Source organism: Petaurus breviceps, unplaced genomic scaffold, assembly GCF_028583685.1.
Source record: "Petaurus breviceps papuanus isolate PSGF00001 unplaced genomic scaffold, PetGlider_PUasm1.0 90895, whole genome shotgun sequence".
Lineage (NCBI taxonomy): Eukaryota > Metazoa > Chordata > Mammalia > Diprotodontia > Petauridae > Petaurus > Petaurus breviceps.
The window spans coordinates 12408282-12432890 of NW_027187372.1; the positions used below are offsets into that span (position 1 = coordinate 12408282).

General features: G+C 34.3%; 2 protein-coding genes across 6 annotated transcripts in view; one reads left to right on the forward strand and one right to left on the reverse strand.

The window, feature by feature from the left end:
* Positions 1–24609, reverse strand: part of BRINP3 (BMP/retinoic acid inducible neural specific 3) — a 515429-nt gene that overhangs the window by 466061 nt on the left and 24759 nt on the right. The window lies entirely within an intron of this gene.
* On the forward strand, positions 11641–12702 carry LOC138151018 (histone H3.3A-like). Of its 3 annotated transcripts, none has more exons than XM_069074442.1 (2): positions 11641–12040; positions 12074–12702. In XM_069074442.1, the coding sequence occupies exons 1-2, from the start codon at positions 11756–11758 to the stop codon at positions 12164–12166; spliced, it is 378 nt and encodes a 125-aa protein (XP_068930543.1). In that variant the 5' UTR covers positions 11641–11755; the 3' UTR covers positions 12167–12702. The 3 variants fall into 3 exon arrangements, with proteins under 3 accessions (XP_068930543.1, XP_068930544.1, XP_068930542.1); XM_069074443.1 differs by having other exon boundaries at positions 11641–11899; positions 11969–12702; XM_069074441.1 differs by having other exon boundaries at positions 11641–12702.

Genomic DNA, 24609 nt, shown 5'->3' on the forward strand with positions numbered 1-24609 from the left:
AGAGAGAGAGAGAGAGAGAGAGAGAGAGAGAGCACTCTATGACATTTAGCCAAGAAATGGATTGTCAAAATAATTCACTGGTAAGGTTTAAGACTGATTCAGGTTAAGAACCACTGGAGAAGGCAACCTGGTAAATATCACATAAGAAGAGAACACAGAGAATAAAAGACTAGTATAGGATGTTGTTGAGATAAGGAACAGATTGTAGTAGTAAGGTTCTAATTAAGGCAGGAGAAATTCAGGGAATTGTCAACAAAGATGTTTCTTAACCCTAATAAACTGCCCTCTAATTTCAGACATTCCAAAAATCAATTGTTAAAAAGTAATAAAACAGTTTTATTACATGTTTTAGAATTTTAAGTATAATTTTCCCTTAATGGGATTTGTAAAGAACAGTGTGGCATTATGGATAAGAAGGTGGCTCAGAAGCACCTAGGTTCAAGTTCTGACTGGCACATACCAGCGCTTAACTTATCCATATTCAACTCAACTCTCTTCAATCTTTTCAACTTATCAGGAGAGAAAGTGTCAACCTGCACATTGGTAGGTGAAATTTACTTCACCAATGAAATCACAAATCCAGTCCCTATTTCTAATGAGGTTTGCAATTTAAAACATAAAGAATAAAATAAAATAAAAATACTGCATCAGAGGGTAAGTGACTTGCCCATGGTCACACAACTTCAAGTATGTGGTTATATCAGATTCAAATTCAAGTTTTCCTGACTTCCAGACTAAGCCCAGTGCTCTATCCACTGAGGTACCAATATGTTTACATAGTAAACTTTTATTTTTAAGCAATCAGGGTTAAGTAACTTGCTCAAGGTTACACGACCAGTTATTTCTGGGTGTGGTGCTGAGTATCTGAGCCCAGATTTGATCCAGGTCATCTTGACACTGGAACCAGTGCTCTTACTCGCTGGGCCACCTGGCCGCCCCTACATAGTAAACTTTTAATAAATGTTCTATTTCTTTCTGAAACACATGAATGGAAACAAGCTTTTATAAAGTCTATACTTTAAAAAAATATTATCAATTGCATGGTTTATATTCATAATAACTTTTAATGCCTAAGATATCAATAATTAAAGGAATAAGAAAGAGGATAGGGGAAGGATGTAAATACTTAGTTTAATGTTTAATGAGCTCTACTAAATTCAAGCTGAATTTAAGGACTGCTTTTAGATGACCTATGTTTCAGAAGCAAAGCAAATGGCTTTGTTTTGAAATTTTTAATTTATTCCTCAAACAATTTATAAATTTTCCTGAGATTAAGAAATAGAGGGGACCTTAATGATGACCAAAGCCCATTTGATTAGGGTACTTGGAAAGGTCACACAGGTAGCAATAGTAGCCAAGAAACATCTCTGTAGACAGTTCCCTGAATTTCATCTGCCCTGATGTGGGTCTTACTCAATAGCTGAGCCAGGATTTTTAAAATCAAGATTCTTTACCTCAACCCAGAATTTTTGCCTAGCTATGCTATCTCCCTAACATTAGCTTTAGTGGAAGACAAAAATGTAAGCTATGTATCACAACCCAAACTCAGTTTTTTTCACCGCAAGATGGCTAGTTGTCTAGACTAATTTTAAAATGCTATTTAAGATTCTTGAGGACTATGTAAAATATTTGAAAATGAAATCATACCAAGAAACTAAATCTGGAAGGAGTGAACACAAAGACAAGAGACCTGTAAACTATAAAGTCTGAATCAACATAAAATTCTGTTTTTATTACATATCTTTTGATTTCAAAAAAGATGAAATTTTTCATAAAAACAGAAAATGGAAATATTAACTTCATTTAAAAAATAAACTACATGATCTTTTCAATTTTTTGTTGCAAAAGAAATAAACATAGAGAATTTGGTGTTAATAAAGGACATTATGACTCTTTTCTATGCTGATAGTAATAATAATAATAATAACTGACACTTATATATCACTTTAAAATTTAAAAATTGCTTTTTGGTATTATTTCCTTTGATCTTCACAATAACCCTGTGAGGTAGGTACTGTTATTGTACCCATTTTACAAATGAAGAAGATGAAAGAGGCTCATTTGCTTGCTCGGGGTCAAACATTTATTAAATATGTGAGTCTGGATGTAAACTGAGGTCTTAGATACTAACTTAGTTCTTCCTAACTGCATATCCAGCATGTTATCTGATATACCACTATGTGTATTGTAAGAGTTAAAATACACATTAATAGGGGCAGCTACTGGATAAAGCACTGGCCATGGAGTCAGGAGGACTGGAGTTCAAATACAGCTTTCAGACACTTAACCCTTACTAGTAGTGTGATCCTAGGCAAGTCACTTAACCCCAATTGCCTCATCAAAATATATGTGTGTATGTGTGTATTATGTATGTGTATGCATGTATGTATACATGTACATACATATAGGTGTGTATGTGTATAAACACACACATTAACATTCCTTAATACTAGAGGATCCCATGTCATCTAGCTGTATTTCCATTAATGCAAAAGCAAATTAGATCCAATAATATCTTGCCAATATTATTTCTATTAAACAAAAAACAATTTATCTTAGTACTTCTATAGTATCTTCCATGTGAACTTTAGGAATAACAATTATTGTCCAATAAAGCTCCTACCTGCTTTATTTTTTAAAAAATGTGTAAATTATAATAAAGATTATTATGTCAGAGTCTGCCATGCTCAAAATTGTAGTGTTATTTATGCCTATCCTATTCCCTTCATAGTAGAGAAATCTGGCTTTCTGTAGTCTCAAAACATGTAGTCAGGATATGACAGAACCCCCCAAGATTTGTCAGAAATTATAACTAGTAGCCGCTTCTATTGGTTCAAATGGGCAAAAATCCTACGGATAAGATGAGCCTGTAAAGCAGTACTAAGGAATACAAGGTTACAGGCAGGACAACTGAAGACCTTAAGACTATCAATGATTTCTTCTCCCATGTCTAGGACTAGCAGACGAATAGTATTATATTTTAAAATACACTCATGTAAGAAAATTCATGAACCATGGTGCAACTGCAGAGAATGAACAGAGACTGGTGAAGAGTTTAGGTAAAACTCCTCTTGTAAATGACATGGTTATTGCTTGGAAAGTTGATTGTGGATGGTCCACACTGATCTTGCTGTTCGCATATGTAACATTCCATCTTCTATTTCAGTGCCTTCCCAAAGATTCCCCCCCGCCCCCACAATGCTCTCCTTTCTTCCTTGTATCTCTTTGAAATCGTAGTTCCCCCTCAATGCTCAGATCATTTTCTGTTCCCCTCTAAATAACTATTTATTTTGCATACACTTATTCTGGGAATGTATTGTATTCCCTGGGTTAATTTAAGCTCCTTGAGGGCAAGAATTGCTTCCTTTTTGTATTTATATCTCTAACAGCTAGTATAGTGACTGACACATAATTACTGCTTAATAAATGGTTATTGATAGTTTAACAAATGATACAATAGGAATAGATAACAGAGAGAAAACAGAAAAACAACTTCTCACATACAGATTATCAAGTCCTGTTGATTATGTTTCTAAAATATTTATTGCATTGATCTCTTATCTATCACCAATGTCAGTACCCTTTGGCAGGCCTTTGTTATAATTTGATTGGACTCTTCTTTATTTTTTTGCTTTTTGGAGGGCAATTGAGGTTAAGTGACTTGCCCAAGGTCACACAGCTAGTTTTTGTGTTAAGTGTCTGAGGCCAGATCCAAACCCAGGTTCTCCTGACTCCAGGGCCAGTGCTCTATTCACTGTGCCACCAAGCTGCTGTAGCAGCAAGCACCCCAAGCGCGTCCTCAGGGTTTGCTGCCAATACAGGTTCTTAGATCTGCGTTGTTAAAGGAAAGCAACTCAAAATGGGTTAACAAGCTTACTTTAATCAGTCAGACATATATCGTTTACCTTATTCAGGGGAAAAAGGTCAGCACCCCAACTTCAAAATATACAGGCAGAATTATCAAGACAGAAACTGATCAAGTAGACAGATCTCCAAACTGTCCAACCATTACATCCATACCCAGTCAACATCTGGGTTTTTCAAAGCCGGGCTCCGGACAACGGCTAGCCCATAGTTTCATCACATCACTACACTTCTCAAAGTGAGCTCTTTGTGTAGATAGAGAACAGGGAGCTTAAATAGCCTTCACCAGGCAGAGAAAATGTAACAACCTTATTGACTCACTGGCCAATCAAGAAGTATCTACTGAAAAACAAGCCTCCCACCCCAGGCTTCAGGTGTACTTTAGCCTAGGGGCAGGGAAGATCTTCCAAATCTGCATTCCCATTACAGCTGCCCCTGACTGGACTCTTCTAAGAGCCTCCTTACTGGTCTTCCCAATTCCATTATCCTCCCTTCCAACACATCCTTTCCCCTACTTCTAGGCTAATCTTCCCTGTGCATAATAAATCTGGTCATATTGTACTATGCTCAAAAGTCTTCAGTGACTCATTTGCTTTCCATAATCTGACACCATCTTACCTTTCCTATCTTCTCTCTGATTAATTCCATTCATGTTCCCTGTTCTCTATCTACACAAAGCTACTTGCTGTCGTCCAGTCATAATTTTCCCTTTGCCAACTCTATGTCTTTGTTCCCTCTGTTCCTATTCCTGTAGGTTCCTTCCTTACCCTCTTCAAAAATTTCTAACCATGAAATTTCTCTTCAAAACCACTCTCCATAAACCATCCTATTTTCACACACACACACACACACACACACACACACACACAATAATATTTCCCCTCTGGAATCCCTTGAAACTCAAAACATTCTTCTGCATTATAGTTATCTATGTGGAATATTATTGTATTAAAAGAAATGATGAATAGGAAGATCACAGGGAAGCATAGCAAGACAAGTAAATTGATAATATGCAACTCATATAAAATAAACAGGGAAAGGATGCAAGGATAACTGTTTTAGTCAGCTCTACCAACCACCCAATTTTTCAGCTATTTTTTTTTTTAACTCTGAATGACAAAGTAGTTTCTGACTATCCTATCTATGTCTAGAATTGCAGGCTAGGTCTCAGCAGCAGCAATGGCCATGGGCATTTTATAGTCAGCCTGGCAAAGGGATTGAAGTTTTTTACAAATGCACAAAAGAGATCCTAGGCATTTTTTGAATATACCAATCCTAAGTAGTCTAGACAAACAGACACAGATGCAAACCTGCTTACTCCTTCTCCTCCTTATTGGGGAGGAGATAATAGAGAGAGGACAAATGAAAGGAACTTGCTATTTGTCCAGAACACAGTATGGCCAGAATGTAACAGTGAATTACTAAATTCAACAATACTAAATAAAAAAGGAAATTTTTGAAGAAAAGCATCCCCTAAAACTCACTCTTTTTGTTTTCATGACAAGCAAAAGTATACTTCTGAGTCTAAGGGGGAAAAACACAACAGGATAAGTTAATGTCTGTCATAAAAAAAAAATACCCATTGAAACATTTGCTTTCATTGGACAACAAAGCTGAAGGGATTTTTAGAAGTCATCCAAGCCAACTCATACAACAGATAAAGAACCTGAAATTTACAGAATTCACTCTGAGGCAAGGAAGTGTCATGTGACAAACATTAGGATGAGTAGATCTCCAACCTCTAACATATATTCACTGTTTAAGTAACAACCTCTCTGCATATGATTATCCTTGTTCTCAAAAAAGGGAATTATACTTGTAATACTTTCATCACAAGGGTGTAGTGAAGTTAAATTAGATGTTCCTCATGAAGATACATTATAAAGACTATCTCTCTATAGATATGTACATGTATATGATGCTATAAAATACATGAGTTATTATTAATTTCAATGAATAAAGTTTTACCTAAGGTCATCTAGTGAGTGAATGGGACAGCTGAGACTAGAACTCAGGTTTCCTAATTTTGAGGGCTATACCATTCTATTTATAAAATCTTATTTAAGTCACGAAATTTCACATTAACTCATATTAATAAGTTAGTGAACAGTCACATTTTACCTTTGTCTCCATTGAGTTGTCAATTTTCACAATAACAAAACCGAATTCTTTTGTAGCATATACAGCACATCTCTTTATTACAAGTCAGTGTTAACTAGTGATGAAACATCTCAATAGTAATTTTGAAGTAATTGTATTACAGTATATTCTGTTAACCTCTATAGTTCTTTTAAATGAAAGCCATAAGACAAAAAGTTCACTACTAAAAATAGGATGTGCTATATAATAATCTTATTTATTTTTTTCTGTCTCAACATATAAGTTTGGTTTGGGAAGAACAGTTGGGAAGCTCTTGCATTGTGCAGTCATATTATAACGAGGGCCTGTACTAGAGTAGTAACATGGATGATAGAATATTGATGTATAATTTGATTTATTTCTTCAAAGAAAAAAATCATACATGCTCATGTTTTTAAAACAAAGTTTCTGTTGATAGTGTCAAAGTTATTCATTTCTACAGTCCTAGGTTTTCAAGATAAATATCATAGACCAAAGAAGAAACTTTATGCAAATAAATATTTATAACAGAAGTATGCCCATGGCTGTTTGCAAAGACATTTAATTATTTTAACAGCATGACTCACTTTTTGTTTTAACAGTTGTAAATTCTAATTGTGGAGGTTTTTAAAGGGCAAAATTTCTTAAGATTCAATGTAAATTTAGATTTCAATCACTCAGTATCAGTGAACATATTGCCAGGCATGGTATATCTATATTAAATAAAGCTTAAATAATTTAAGAAATAGAATAGGTACACTCCTTTAAAACTGCTAATAATGGAGAGAGGTTAGCCTAAAACAAACTCTTCTTCAGAGATATTTAGGTTATTTTGAGCAGAAAACAATTTTTGACAGACTAACTGGGAACACTAGGAGGTGTGCAGGGAGTAGGGCAAGTGTATGGTAATGTTGGGAGACCTGAAGGGCATCGAAGGGAAAATTTAGCCTCTAGGGGAAAAAAAAACTGACTTAAGACTGACAGGTTTATAATTGTCAAGTACTGGAAAGACTGATAGGTGGAAAAGGAATTGGACTGATTCTGCCCAACCTTATAAGACTAGGAACCATGGATGAAATTTACAGGGAGAGAGGTTTTAGGTCACTATAAAAAAGGACTTCCTTAGAAGAGCAGTCTAAAAATGAGACAACTTCATTCCCAAATTTAACATTCATTAAATGCCTACTCTATGCAAGGCACTGTGTGGGTTACTTAAGATACTTAGCAAGAGACAGATAGCCACATGTTAGGAATGTGGTACCAGTAATCCAAACCTCAGGTATAAATGGAATTAGCCAAGTGTTAAGGTTTTTGAAATTTTTATTATTCTAAAGCAATAAACTATATATGAAACTTGGAGACCCAGTCTTGAAGTGATAAAAATGAATTAGCCTTAAGTGACAAAATTACATATGGAAGTAGAACCATTTTAAAAATTGTGAAGAAACCATTGTATAAGTGTGTTTTTAATTATGTTTAATTCTACTTACTTTTTTAAAAATATGTTTTCTAGGAAAAAGTGGTTGTCAGAATAATACTTTATATCTATAAAGCACATTATATATTATTAAAAAAAATTAAGTAATCCCTTTCAAAAATTCTATGATTCCATTGGCACTATCCTTGATGTCCTTCACAGAAGACATTTCATCTGACTTCCTGCATTTTCACTGGCCATCCCCTACATGACTACAATGTTCTCCTTCCTCATCTCTGCCTCCTGGCTTCTCTGACTTCCTTCAAGACTCATCTAAAATACCACCTTCTACAAAAAATCTTTCAGGTTCCTTCTTAAGGCCACTGTGAGGACTTCCCTCTAAGAACGGTTTTATCGTACATACATACATATATGTATATAACTATATATATATATATACATATATATATATAGTTAGTACAAAGTTTTATTTTGTTTTGTTTCATGTTGTATCTCACATTAGAATGTGAACCCCTTGAGGGAATCTGCCTATTATACAAAACCCCTGAAGTATTACAGACAAGCCTCTTGGACAACAGATTTTAAGAGTGAGACCTATTAATTTTATGGTAGGAGGATGGAAGGACGGGGTGTTAATTCTCAATGAGATAATTATGATTGATTTCTTTCTCTAATAGGCAAGGAAGAAAGGTGCCAAGAATTGGCTAGGAAGGACCAGTTGAACAAGTATGGAACATAGAAGTTTCTGAAAGACTTCAGAATACATCTGGGTGGGTTACTGAGTAGCAGAATGTACCTAGAGCAGGACACTGCATTGAAAGACCAGACCATTGTACACCTATATTAGTTTTTCAAATCCAAATATATATATCACAAATATTCATGAATTAACACTTTTTTTCTCTAGGCATGAAATTCAAAAGTAAAAAAAAGTAAAAAAAAATCAAAAAAAGAAAATTGAAAGAATGAAAAATCATGCCAATTCAGCATTGCAGTCAGATGTATGAAAAAGCAGAACTATTAACACAGTAACTGACTCCCCCTGTGAATCATCATTTTGCTCCCTATTTTTTTGACCAACTGAAAAGTAGGGGGAAAATCTTACTTTTGTATAGGTTTTTAAGATATATTTTTGTTCTCCAGCAGTTCATAAAACTATCTAATCTCTCCTTGTTTGAAATCACTTATTACCTATAAAATGGATGAAAAACATCAATTTGAAAACAATGAATCTGCCTCCTGGTCATCTTTCTTTTCTCTTATTTTAAAAATAATTACTATCAGAACTTTTAGAAAACATATTAGCCATGAGGCTTTCTCTTAATAGCAAGCAGTTTCTTATCAACCTGTAACTGAGTGCTTTGTTTGGTTTATCTAAGCCTGAAGAAGTAACAAAAAAAAAAAAAAAGGCTAAAAGACTGAAAACAGCAGATATGGGAGGAAGCAGGAAGAGAGAGAGAGAGAGAGAGAGAGAGAGAGAGAGATATTACTAAAAAAAAGCGACAGTAAACAATGAAGTAAAAAAGAGACAATCAGGAGAGAAAGAATAGCAGCATTTTAAACTATTGAGAGAGAAAGTATTCCTAATAAATTCCTTTAGAAGACAAATTGTATGTATTGGATATTTAAATGATGGTATTACTATACCCAAATATCTACATTAAATAACTAAGTTCTAGGTTGTAATACTTTAGTAGTAATTAAGAAGGTTTACAGAAAGAAAATTGCTCCTTTGACCATAAACACAGATTTTAGAAGCTACATTTTGCAGTCATTATGAGGTAATTTAATAAATAAATGTCTGGCTAAATTGATAGTTATAAAATAGTATAATACTTGGATATTATACCACTATTTGCTAGGACTTAGGTCCTTAGAATAAATTTCATTTTAGTTATTTACAGACTTTACAATTTTCTGTATTTTCTTAACAATATAGAGAGTTAATATGCAACAAATCATGATGGGTGCTTTGGATAAAATTGTTAGGGTTGGGGAGAGGGCACTATGTCCACTGGTAAAGTGAATGAATCAGATGTAATGAATTAGGTGTAAACAAAGCCTGGACTTTAATGACTCAATTACTCCACTTAAAATAACCTGCTTTAGTCAGGTGAGAACATCTCTATTAAAATAATCAATAAAGGACATTAAACTGGGTTCCAAAAATCTTTGAAAACCATTGGATGAAATGTGTGATATTGCACAGGAGATGTATTTGGAGTGATAGAAGAAATTCAGTAATGACTTATGAGTTTTCCATTTAAAAGTAGAAAGCCTTTTTGTAACACTCATCCAAAGTGGCTAGAGATTAGTGGTGACAGCCCCCACCAAGTTCCTAAGAGGGAATGTTTAGGTGAGGAAAGAAGAAAGGGAAAGGAAAAGTAAAAGAACATCTCTATCTCCTACCCATCACCCTTGACTGAGAATGATCTTTTGACCTTTGAAGGGTTGGAGGATTTGGGACTTCCAATCATCATCCTAATACTGACCCTGGAAAAGTTGAGAACTGTGACTATAGTCAGAGATAAAGACAAACTGAAGCTGGGGAAAGGTAGCTTCGATACTGTACAAGGAGCCTCACAAAGTTGGACTATGAATTATAATCTTTCCATATGTACTCTTAAGTTTAAGGCCACTTTTCCCTGGAATCAATATATATTTCTACAAAAATATATCACAACATTTTGGAGGATTTTTTAAACTAATGATTTTTACTATACCACCTTAAAAATATGCCTTGCTAAAAGCTAATTAAGTATGGGTGACTGATAATCATGAAAGAAAGCTTATGGGTTGGGACTCTTAAGCTACAGTACTAGAAAACCATCCCCAACTCTTCAGAATCCCCTAAAACTTGGAGTGGGGATATAGCTCATTTTACTCTGTAAATCTTACCTGCCAGTGCCAATGAAGTTTAGAAAATTATCTCTAGAGCAGGGGCTTCACAGAGATTTAAAAAAAATAAGAATAGTGTAACCTCAAGGGGCATACCACATAGCAAAAAAGATAAAGCCTACACAAATAACTATAATAAAATTTAGTCTAGACTGAATGCCCAGGAGAAGTTAAAGAGAGGGACTATTATAAAAGTTTAAACAGAGATGGCAAGTAAGCTGGATTTTGAAGGAAGAGAACTTGACCTTGGGTTGTTCTTATGTTCCTGCTCCCATATTAGAACTCGAAATATGGATGCTAACTCAGATTCCACAGAGGAGGAGGAATAACCTTCCAATATACAAATAATAAGAGAGGGAAAAGGCCTTAATTATTGATAGAGATGCATAATGAACACATATATCCTATAGCAAAAAAATAATAATTCATTTGCAAACCTTAGAGGAAGGATAATGTTTGCAGTTATAAAATTATAAGAATCAAATGTATCTCTTTAAACATAGAAAACAGTAGAGAAAGAGAGAGAGCAGACATTATGGAAGGCACTAAAGCAATGAAAAGTTTGATAGCCCATCCACATCATCATTGTGTGCCCCACCCCCACCAACCAGTTGCTGAATTGCTCAGTAGGAAATAATCTTCAGAACTTGGCCCATTCTATACCTTTAGTAGTTGGAAGTAAAATGGGAACACGACTCCAAAACCTTTCTTTACTTCTTAAAAAAAAAAACAAACCTGCAAGCTCCCTAAATGGAAGTGGGCCAAAGGAAGCAACTTAAAGAACTCTTAAATTGCCTGGGGTCCAAACAACATACCAACTAATGGAAAACATATACTATCCATGCCCCTTTGACACACATACAGATAGAATTTCAGTTTTCACTTAGTCACTGATGATATACTGGATAGAGTGCTGGGCTTGGAGTCAGAAATATCTCGGTTCAGATTTAGGTTCCAGAAAAGTCTGGAAAGATCTGCCCTGATACATATTAGTTGCATGATCTTGGGCAAGTCAGTTAAACTCTTATAAGCTTCAGGCAACACCCTAAGCCTCATTTACAATGTCACAAATCTAATCTACATTAGAGATAATGTCTCCACTAGGAATTCACTACAGTAATCAAATCATAAATCCTTTTGGAATTCCTATATTTGATGATAGATTCCCTCCTCTTCAATTTCACATCCATGATAAGGTCTTTACACTGAATAGATCAGAGTATTTAGAATAGGAGGTGGTGTTAAATTAAGTCTAACCCTTCAATTTCAGAGATGAAATTGAAACTGAGGCCCAGACCAGTCAAATTACATGACCAGATCTTTCAACTGTGTTCGCAGCCGCCGCCGCCGTAGCTCTCCAGCGCTAGGGCCACCTCTCGCTCTCCAAGCCCAAGCCGAAAGAGAAGGGGGGGTGTATAAGGAGAAGTTTTCGGGAACATGGCTCGTACCAAGCAAACTGCCCGTAAATCCACCAGTGGTAAAGCCCCCAGGAAGCAGCTCGTTACAAAAGCCGCTCGCAAGAGTGCGCCCTCTACTGGAGGGGTCAAGAAACCTCATCGCTACAGGCCGGGTACTGTGGCTGTCCGTGAAATCAGACGTTATCAGAAGTCCACCGAACTTCTGATTCGTAAACTTCCCTTCCAGCGTCAGGTGCGTGAAATTGCTCAGGACTTCAAAACAGATCTGCGCTTCCAGAGTGCAGCAATTGGTGCTTTGCAGGAGGTAAGTGAAGCCTATCTGGTTGGCCTGTGTGAGGACACCAACCTATGTGCTATCCATGCAAAACGTGTCACAATCATGCCAAAAGATATCCAGCTAGCACGACGCATACGTGGAGAACGTGCTTAAACTCCACTATGATGGGAAACATTCTTCATTCTCAAAACAGAAAAAAAAAATCTCTTCTTCCTGTTATTGGTAGTTCTGAACGTTAGATATTTTTTTCCCACGGGGTCAAAAGGTACCTAAGTATATGATTGCGAATGGAGAAATAGGGGACAGAATCAGGTATTGGCAAGTTTTTTCCATTTTCATTTGTGTGTGAATTTTGAATATAAATGCGAGGACATAAAGCATTAATGCGGTCAAAAAAATGTTTCCGTGAACAAGTTTCAAAAATTCAACTTCATAACAATTATAAATAAACCTGTTAAATTTTTCTGGACAATGCCAGCATTTGGATTTTTTTTAAAAAGTAAATTTCTTATTGACGGCAACTAAATGGTGTTTGTAGCATTTTTATCATCTGGTAGATTCCATCCATTCACTATACTTTTCTAACTGAGTTGTTCTACATGCAAGTACATGTTTTTAATGTTGTCTGTCTTCTGTGCTGTTCCTGTAAGTTTGCTATTAAAATACATTAAACTCCAAAAAAAAGAAAATTACATGACCAAAGTCACACATTAGTACATTTAAAAACAGGATTAAAAACTACATTTTAACTTCAAATCCAGTGTTCTTCTTACCACACTCACAATGTCTCCACTAATTTTCTTAGCAAAATTTGTAGTTTATGTATGCAAAAAAAAGAGCAAATGTGAAAAAAATAATTTCCTTTTGTATATTTAAAAGGTGTCAAAATTAGAATGTTTTTTTCATTCTTTTTTGTTTTGTTTTCTTAATGATTTCAATTAACTCAAAAAAATTAAAAATTTTTAGTGTCTTCATCTCCTAAGAAATTGCTGTTTAAAAGAAAGTGATACAATAATAAATTTTCCTGAACAGTTTAATATTTTATTCTGTTAATTTCTGTTCTCTCTGTTTTCCCCTCTACCTCCCCACTCTCTCTCTGTTTCTCTCTGTCTCTCTCTGTGTCTCTGTCTGTCTGTCTCTCTGTCTCTCTCTCTCTCCTGCCTCTTCCCCCCCCCCCACCCTCTTTCTCTTTCCTGAGAGGAAAAGGTTTCTGGGGTAAATGGGAGAAGGGAGTGCTTAGAAATGGAGGTAATATAAAAGTAAAGGAAAGTAACTTTTATTTTAAAAAAGAAAGTGATTATTACATATTTACCTTTCAGAAATGTTAAAGCTAGCTCAATCTTTGAAAGATGGTTGAGAAACCTCATTTTAGAAAATTTAAAGAACAGATATAATGCACTCAAGTACTACCCTGTTAAATGATATGAGAGATAAAGGCAAACACTAAAAAAATAATTTAGAGTCTATTTTACTTACATTAAGCCATGTCTTATATACAAAAGCATAAAAACTATCCTAAAAGCAAAAAAACCCAACTGTGATTCAGTACTTCCATTTTATACAAACAAGTACTGAAATTGTTCCCTTTAAAAAATAACAAATAATTAGGAAGCACACATCATAGAAAAAAGAAAATTGCTTCTGAAATTTGTAACTGTTTCATTGGTAAGAAGCCCATTCATTTAAGGTAAGGAAGATAAGAGTTCCTGTGAAAACAGAACTACAAAAACAATCTGAAAAAATAATTTTTTTAGATACTAAAATAAATAAAAATAGTTAATTTCCTCTTCTAAATTGGCTACTGGGGGTGGAAATATTGAATATCAGTGACAAAACATACAGAATTCATCAATGAAAAATAAAAAGGCTCATAAAAAAATAAAAGATCAATTTAAGAACCAACAAGTGTTCAACAAATTAATAATAAAAACTGATTTCATTTTCATGATAAATTAATAATCTAGTCACTGACTAAAGAATGAGTTCCTGAGGTTAAATGCTTCTAGTGAATTTCAGGGACTACATGAAGTCTGGATTGCCTTTCTGTTTCACAGTTTTAGAACAACCAATTTCCATCAGTCTTTTTTTCAATTGAAGATGATAAATCATGATCAAATTCTCGTCATTTCTTATTAGCATTTATGAGTTATACAAAATGTTCTACCATGTAAATGTACTTTCACCTGAAATCCTACTACCACAACAAGGCTATATGGAATTAGATAATTCCTAAATATTACAAATAATGTTCTTCTTTCTTCTATGACAACTATGATTTTCTTAAATCCTATCATAGTAAAGACAACTCAAAAAAATAGGGTGAACTGATGAATGGAAGACTATATATTAAGCTCTTATTATGCGCTAAGCACTAGAAAAATACATATACAAGTATGTGTGTAAATTCATATGTACATATACTTGGTTATTAGAGGAGTTTGAAAAAGAGATTCATGATCATCAGGAGTGGAGCTTTTTGAATGGGGAGTATCAGTGTAAAAGAAACATCAGGGATTACAGTCCAAAGGGAACAGAGAAATTTATCAAACATAGGAATTTAAATAAATCTTATAATACATATGCTTTGTCATTTGAAAAATCATAAAAGAACAAGTAGCACTTTGGATAAACGCTAAGGCAAAAAGCAATGAATCCTAGAAAAAGAAAAAAAAATGGCCTTGTTTTATGCTATTATGTCTCACTCTTGAATCTTTTCACGTATATCATATCCTAAGACAATAACCTAAACATTATTGACCTCTCATCAAAATGACTATATCTGGGGTTTTACAATATTGTTTCACTTACTATAACTGATCCTGAAGATAAAGTGTGATAAGTTTGTGATTAACTGAAGGGCTGGGAACCCCCTACCATAGATAAAATTATGTTGACTGCCTCAATGGACAAGTAGTTTGAGGTTATATTTATATGAAATAATTAATACCATAAACCCATGTCTTATTGTGACTGAATCTACCCTTCACCAAAGGAAATACATATTTCTTTCTTTATTTATTTTTAGTTTTCAACATTCACTTCCACAAGATTTTGAGTTCCAAATTTTCTTCCAATCTCTTCCTTCCCCGAACCCCAAGACAGCGTGCATTCTGATTACCTCTTCCCCCAATCTGCCTTCCCTTCTATCAAACCTCCCCCCTCCCCCATACCCTTCCCTTCTGTTTTCCTGTGGGGCAAGATGGATTTCTATACCTCATTGCCTGTATATCTTATTTCCCAGTTGTCTGTAAAAAGAATTTTTAACAGTTGTTTTTAAAACTTTGAATTCCACATTCTCCCCCTTCCTCCCTCCCCACCCACCCTCATTGAGAAGGTAAGCAATTCAACATAAGTTATACTTTTATAGTCACTCAAACACTTCCATAACAGTCACACTATGAAAAAACTAACTATATTTCCCTCCATCCTATCCTGCCCCCCATTTAGTCTATTCTCTCCTTGAACCCTGTCCCTCCTCAAAAGTGCTTGCTTCCTATTACCCCCTCCTCCCTTTTGTCCTCCCATCTATCATTCCCCCTCCTCTCTTATCCCCTTCCCCCCTACTTTTCTGTAGGGTAAAACAGATTTTCATACCCAATTGACTGTGTTATTTCCCTCCTTCAACCAAATACAATGAGAGTAATGTTCCCTCATTCCCTCTCATCTTCTCCTTCTTCCCCTCCATTTTAAAAGCTTTCTCTTTCCTCTTTTATGTGAGATAATTTACCCCATTCTACCTCTCCCTTTGTCCTTCTCCCAGTACATTACTTTCTCTCACCCCTTAATTTTAGTTTTTAGATAACATCACTAGAAATACATATTTCTTTTTAAAAAGGGATTCCCATTTTTAAGTAACTAAACTTATGAGACCTGTTATGTCTCTGTCCCTTCTCTTATATCAGGATTTAAACAATAGCAAAAAAAAAAAATATCTCCTATCCATGGAACTTTCAGAAGCTACGTGGTAATAGCTAAAATGTTTATTAAATAATTACTATTAGCCTTAATGGATTTCCCATTCTATTTCTCCCTCACAGGTTTCTATATATCTAAGTGGTCATCATTTGGATTATAATATGCACATCAACAAGACTATGAATTAAACTTTATATATTAACACAGAAGCAAATAAACAGACATAAACACATGGTAGTTTTCAGTAGGTTACAGTATGTTGTCCAGAGTGATTTGTAAGTGAAAATTGACATAAAAGATGTCATCCAAGATACATATTTTGCTAGTCACACATTAAGATAAAAGAAAAAGAGATGAATTACCCATGTCACTGCAAAATCCATGATTTTTGTGAAAAAGCTAGAGATAATAACAACCACAATATAACTGCCATTCATATATTTTCATTAAGATTTATAAAACAACCTGGATCTATGGGAAGGCAAGGAACAATCACAGGATAAGAAAACATAGGTGGGTTATGATCTGTACCAATGTTTGTAGCAACATTAAACTGTATAAATATGCATCATTAATACTCAAATACAAGTCACATTATTAAACTAACATTGCTAATCCCTTATAAGTTAATAAATCAATCAGCGTTTATTTAGTGACTTATGTAATCAGCACTGTTTGCTATATGTTTTATAGAAATTTGATTGCAAGAGAAAATAAAGTATGAAATTATGAGCATGTAGGCATTCTATTTTCAAAAACTGAAAAGGAGATCCTAAGTGCAGAAATGCTAACAAGACAACTGATAAAGAATACTTTACCAAAATTTAGTAAATGCATTTTATATATTTATATACATTATTAGTCAACTTGGGAAATTGTATCCATTCAATAAGTAACATGAAGTATACTTCCAAAAATACATTAATAACAGATTAAAGCTTAAATTAGCCCTCAAATTGCACATTTCATCATATATAAAAGTATTATATTTTAAATATTTAATATATTAAATTTTAATATAATTAATTAAATTATAAATAAAATAATTAATATTATATTTTAAATATTTAAATATTATCTTTTAAAAGAAAGAAAAACTAGATAAAACCAAAATGTCAGAATAATGGAAAGTAGCCACACTCCACACCACAACTGCTCCAAACAGATATAGAAAATATACCAGCCCAAGTCCTTATCCAAAAATTCAAGAAAAGGGTGGCTAGATGGTGCAGTGAGTAAAGCGCTGGACCTAAGTTCGGTTCCAGCCTGAGATACTTAACATACACACACAAAAAAAACTAGCCCTGTAACCTTGGGCAAGTTAACCCAATTGCCCTCCAAAAGGCAAAAATAGAAAATAAAATAAAATCCAAGAAAAAAAATCATACTGAGTCATTGTTCTTTAGTCAAGTTCAACAAAGGAAGACACTCAGAGTAGAGTGAGGGCACTGAGAATAGAATCAACGCAAGAACAATGGGAGGAGTTACCAGAGAAGCTGGGCATCAGGGCAGGAAGAGATCTCAAGTGCATCTAATGGAGTTTAGAGTTGGGCATGGTACAAGGAAAGGTGCCCAGTAGCAGGACTGTTGCTTACCCCCAACAATCTGGGTCACAGATCCAGAACTGTGGAAGGGATTTGGACATAGGAATAGTGTCCCAGGGTGAATAGCAGCTGTGGTCCCCTAGGCAGTAAGCTGAGCAAGAAAGAAGTTCAGAAGCAAGCAGCAGCTGTATGGCTCTGACCCAAGGAACTAAGAGGAATGTCAGTTCCAGCTTTCAGTATAGTCTGAGGCATGTAGCTGAATAACAAGAGCAGAAATCTCAGACCAAAGGGGAATCTACAAATCTATCACTCTAAAGCAGGTTTCTAGCAGTCTGATAATATTTGGGTTCATCAGCAGTTTGCTGGAACTTAAATGGGGAAAAGCCTACAGATGTGTTGCCCAAACAAAAAGTCAGGTCACGAACTTGCAGAACTCAGACCAGGAGAGCAGAAATCAGACTTTTTCCTCAATTGGACCACTCTGGGTGTGTTTAAATATTTCAGGTTCCAAGCACGACCTATCCCTGAGAACCAGGAATAACACAACACTCAATACTCCAAGAAAGCAGCAAGAATAGCAGGACATTCTCATCAGAAGGGCCAAGAGCCCGTCCTTCCTAGAACTCTGAAGCCAGGAAGTGGGCTATAAGAATAAGTAAATAAACAAAGAACCCCAACATAAAAAAAAAACTATTGCAGTATCAGGGACATAACACAAAACCAGAAGAAAAGACTTATTGCAATACATCTATTAAAAAAGACTCAATGAAAAACACAGCTTGGATGTAAGTTCAACTAGTATTCCTGGAAGAAAAGAGGCAAGAGATTTTTATTTTTTTAAGAGTTTAAAAAATTTTAATAAATGAAATAAGAATGCTAGAGTGAGGAAATATAAAAGAAATTAGCATACTGGAAGAAAAAAAATTGAAGAAAAGGAAATTAATAGTTTGACATGAGGCAAAAAACCTTAACCAAGCAACAAACTCCCCCAAAATTAGAATAGATCAAATAGAAGCTAATGCCTCTAGGAGACAGTGAAAAATAATTTTTAAAAAGTAAAAAAAAAGAAAATGTATGGTATCTCATAGTAAAAACAACTGACCTGAAAACATGACAGAAGAGAGATAATTTAAGAATAATTTGACTATCTGAAAGTTGTAAACCCCCCCCCACCAAAAAAAGTCTGGAAATCATATTTCAAGAAATTTTAAAAAGAAAACTAACCATATCTCTTAAAACTGGAGGGCAAAGAAGAAATAGAAAGAATCCATCAGCCACCTACTGAAAGAAATCTCCAAAGAAAAACTTTGAGGAACATAATAGCTAAAATACAGTGGTTCAGGTCAAAGAAAAAAAAATACTGCAAACGTCCTGAAAGAATTTAAGAAACTAAAAAGCAATAGTTAGGATCACACAAGATATAGCAATAACCCCTATAAAGGAGCAGAGAGCTTAGAATACAATAATCCAGGAAAAGAATAGACCCATACAATCACAAATAATTTACCCAGAAAAAAATTAGTATGATCCTTTGTCATGCTGATTGTTTAGGCATTTCAGTCTCTTTGTGATCCCATTTGGGGTTTTCTTGGCAAAGATGCTGGAGCTTGCCTAGCCTTTCTCTAGCTCATTTTACAAATGAGGACTCTGAAGCAAACAGGGTTAAGTGGCTTACCTAGGACCACACAGCTAGGAAGGGTTTGAAGCTGGATTTGAACTCAGGAAAAGGAGTCTTCCTGACCTCAAGCCTGGCACTCTATCCACTGAACCACCTAACTGCCCCAAGTATAATCCTACAGAGGGAAAAATAGACTTTAATGAAATAAAGGACTTCCAAGAATTCCTGATGAAAAAACCAGAGCTGCAAATCTTGAAATACAAACACTGGAGTCAAGAGTAATATAAAAAGATAAACATGAACAATCATAAGGAGCTAAACAAGGTTAAAACTATTTACATTATAATATGGGGGAAGACACATCTGTCAGAACCATCAACATCAGGGAGATCACAGAGGGAGCTTCACTAGACAGAGGACTTGGGAATGATTCTGTAATGTTTGATGATTTAAAAAAAAACAGAAAAGGAGGGAAAGAGGAATACACTGAGTGGAGGGGGGATTGATGGAAAAGTTCTCTCATGATAATTGTGGTGAACAAATAAAAGGCTAGACAAGAAAGGAAGAAGGGATGGAGGAAGTAGGTGACAGTGACACTTGAACTTCACTTTCATCTGAACTGGTCAAATAATGGGGAAAATACATAAAGAGTTGTAAGAGAAAGATATTTCACTCAATAGAAAAACATGAAGGAAAGGGAGGAGGAAAAAAAAGGAGAGTAAAAGGGAAGCTAAATTAAGAAAGGCATTAGTCTTAAGCAAAACAAATGCAAAGGATGTGTGAAAGTATTTACAGCAATTTTTTTTTTTTGCAGTGTCAAGGAAGTGAGGCAAAGAAACTGGGGAAGTGCTAACCAGTGAGGTACAACTGAATAAGTTATGGTATACATATAAAATGGAATACTACTGTGCTATGTGAAATGATATAATGAAATGATGCAAAATGAAATGAACAAAACCAGAAGAACAAATCATACAGTGATAATACTGTAAACACCAACAACCTTGGAAGATTTAGAAACTTTGACCAATGCAATGACAAACCACAATTCCAGAGGACACATAATGAAACATATTATCCAACTCCTGATAGAAAAGTGCTGGATTCAGAGTGTAGACTGAGAGATTATTTAGAAATAGCCAATCCATTTTTCCTTAACTATATTTTTCTGTAACATAGTTCCTATTTTTATTTCTTTTTCAATTGGAGGCTAGAGGAAGAGAAAACAGAATACTTTTTGTGTAAAAATATAAAATTTAACTTACAAAAAAGAAAGAAAAAAGGGGCAGCTAGGTGGCACAGTGAATAGAGCACTGGCCCTGGAGTCAGGAGGACCTGAGTTCAAATCCAGCCTCAGACACTTAACATTTATTTGCCATGTGACTTTGGTCAAGTCACTTAACCTAGATTGTCCTCCAAAAAAATTTAAGTAAATAAAAGATATGTTACTTAAAAAAAGAAAGAAAAATAACTGCTTTTTTTTACTCAAAGTATGTTCAAATGGAACAAATTTTAGCTTCCTATTTATGCTTCTTAAAAGTTCATAAATCAACAGCCGAGTAATAATAATTTGTTAAATTGGGATTCAAGTGTAAAATAATTTTGTGTCATTACACATTAGAGAATTCAAAATATATAAGAAATGAAGAATATGTATCTTGAAATAATATTTTCATAAAATATTAATTGTATCCAGGAGTCTAATCAATGTAGGTTAACTTCCATAACCAAAAACCCAGAAAACATCTTAGACAATAAATTCCTAACTTAAATTACCAAAGAGAAAAAAACATTGCTGCCAAAGGCAAATATTGTATTAGAATATAAACTTGTTTGTAAAATCTTACAAAAAAAGGATGACAGATAATTATAGGCAATATCATCTCAGGAAGCAAAGAGAAACAATGAAGGATTAAACCATTTTAAAGAAAACCTGGAAAGATATTAAACTGAGCAAAGCTATCCCAAGGGCGTTTAAGGATAAAAGTAGACTATGAAGAGGACAAAAATGAAAAGTATTTGCAACAAAATAAAACATTGTTATCACTGTCAGAAACAAAAACACTATTAACTTCAACTTTTATCAAGGGCAGTGGTACTACTACCCTTAGATCTTACAATACTAGAATAGAGGTGGTACAAACAAAATTAAAAAGAACAAGAAAGGAAAAGCATCTAGACTGGACCAAGTATACAAAAAAAACCCATGCTAGAATCAATATAATTGTGAAGACATTAAGGGGCCAATATAAAGTATCTTAATAAAGATACTAAAAGCATGGAAAAATGTTAAACCATATTAATAAAAAGTGATGGGGGAAGCTAGGTGGCACAGTGAATAGAGCACTGGCCCTGGAGACAGAAGGACCTGTGTTCAAATTCAGACTCGGACACTTACCACTTATTAACCATATGGCCTTAGGCAAGTCACTTAACCCCAATAGTCCTGCCTTTCCCCCTTCCAAAAAACAAACAAACAAAAACAATAAAAAGTGACTAAAAGAAATATCAGCAACTATTGACATTATTCCCATACTAAATCTTTATGGCAATCATCTATGCATAAACCAAAGGCAACTCTGATAAAGCTATCTATAGAGAACAAGAAAATTATTGCAAGTGATAGTCAACATTTACCACAGTTCTACCATTTCACAATTACCTAAAAAATATAGAGAGTTTAAGATTCCATTGTACTTATTATTTAGTAAGAAAAAGCATTTTGATTCAGTAAAGCTAAATGTTGCTGTATAGGCTCTTCACAAGGTCTTTACAGTACAAATATTAAAATAATTCATGATTCATTAAAATATATGACAAAAAAACCTTTTCAATGATTGATAATAAACAACAGGCAAGGCATGTGCATCACCACTGCACTGGAGGAAGTCTAGCACAGTATTTAGGTTAAAGACTGATTCCTTGTGAATGAGACCACCTTCCAGATGCTCTTGCTCACAAATGACATTGTATATAACTGGACAGACAGTACAGATGAACAATGACCTAGGTCCAGAAGTGAAAAGATAAAAGAATGTGGTTTCTCTTAATTCTGAAAAATTACAAAGCACCCTTACTGCCCCTAGGCTTCCCATGAAAGCAAAGATTCATCTTTTCAAATCTAGTATTCTACCAGTGTTGTTACATAGCACCATTGTTACCTGGAATACAACTTCCTTCAAAGGACTCAACTTGAATAGCACATAGAAGATGATGGAGAGATAAATGGTGGGTATGAACAGGTTATGACATATCACAAAGACATCCAAAGAAGAATACTGGTTGAAGACATCAAGAAACTGAATGATGTGAAGAGAATGATAGGCTGCTCACATGGCTAGAATAAGGGAAAACAGTGGGACAGCCAAAATGTTCTTACTAGTACACTAACAATGTCTGGAAAAATGGAAGATGGCCTCCAAAAGTTATGTGGAAGTCTTGTTTTGAATTTCTGAGGATATAGATAGAAGTCACAGAGAATGTATAGGCCTCATTCATTTGTGAGCTGTATCACTACAGAGAGCTCCAAAATCAGATATTTATATCAATAAAAGGACACTTGGGTTGCATAGTAGATAAAGTTCCTGACCTGGAGTCAGTAAGAACTGAGTTCAAATCTGGCCACAGATACTTACTAGCTCAGTGACCATGGGCAAGTCACTTGACTCTGTCTCAGTTTTCTCACCTGTAAAATGAGCTAGGGATGCCAAGAAATGCCAAGAAAACCCCAAAATGAGTCACAAAGATTCAGACATGACTGAAAACAAGAAAATAACAAAAACAATAATAATAATATAGCATTTGTCTAGGACTATATAAATTTCAAATCAATTTGCAAGTATCATTTATTTTATCAAAAGCCATTTAGTGTGCCTTGAAAGGCCTAAAATCTCTGTAGAAATTAGCTACCTTTCTAAGAAAAAATAGATGCTAAAAGAGAAAGTGGTGAGTAATATTTTTAAAATGTGGAAAGTAATGAAATTAAGGTAAATTCTAAAAAGAACCTTGGAAAAAGTACACTGTACCAAAAACACAACTAAACATATATAGAATAGTTTTAAAGCAACTAGAATTAGGTACAATCTAAGTTGAAAAGTTGTTTGGTTGTTTTGTTGTTGTCATTGTTACTATTGTTTTTTGGGGGGGTGGGGTTGGGAGGGCTATGCTAACTGCCAGCAAAAGGAAAGCAAAAACAAAGAATCATTCACTAAACTTATTTATAAGGCTAACTACAAACAGAGGGGTGCAAAGTACATCAAATGAATGAAACTGTGAGTGAAACTACCAGGATCCTTTAAGGAGGCATGCTCTATGTGAGTACTGTCATTACCAAGAGAAAGGATGATGTAAGCTTAAGAAAGAGACAAGATTATTACACTGGAGAGAGATAGGAAAGATCATGATCTTTAAAATGAACACATAAAAACAGGTTTAAAAACTAGAGGGAAATGAAAGACTATTTTTGTATATAAGATTTGGATTACATTTTAATTGTGTCTTGGTCCTTTTATAAATAAGATTCTGTAAAATAATACTGGAAATTTAAAAGTCACAATCTTTCCCCATCCCCCCTAATATTAATTCCAATAGAATGTTCACTGACAACTCAAGTAGACAGTTGCACTGTGGTTTCAATATTACCTAAGCACAGACTTAATAAATAACTATAACTATATATATATATATATATACATATATACACATATATTTGCATATATGTATATATAAAACCATTGGGGTTTTTATGAAGCAGAAATTTGCCTTCCATTTTAAAAATGCATAATTGAATGACATATGTCAAATAAAATCATATACAAACAAAAAACAAACCAATATAACAAAACAAAGTTCACAGTCCTTCTGATACTGATCCCAATGAATTAATCTCATTCTTTCTTTATTTTAATTCATTGTTTAAAATTCTGTCCCAGGTTACAGAAACATAAAATATTATTACTATTTAAAGCTAGGAGATTTGATAGTACACAAGGTGTTAGGTCTCCAAAACCAACTAATGACACACTCACAAATAAACAAAGAATGTACAAGTTTTTTATATTCCAATGGGACATTTGATCTATGGAATGACTCAGCTATGATTTCAGAAACTCATATCTTTATATTCTTTTTGTTTTTGACAGAATGATGTTTTTAATTCATTTCAAGGTTGCTACAAGGTAATAACTACATATTCTGGCTAAATGGATTAAATAACTATTTTTTTTTTTAATGAAGCATAACAACAGACAGGACTTTGGCACTTGTTCTATATAGTCTCTTCACAAATAGAATTCCTGAGATGACTTATTTCTCAGTGTGCTGTGCAAAATCTTATATAAATATTGACCTACAGCACAGTGCCCTCTGGTGCACACAAAATAGAAAGTAAACCTTAAAGTAATATAATGTGCTCGCGCCCACACTCATACACACATACATACATACACACGTCCACATTCTAAACCAATTCTATCTTATTTTGGAATTTAAATTCATTAAGTAGTAATCTACTGATTTAA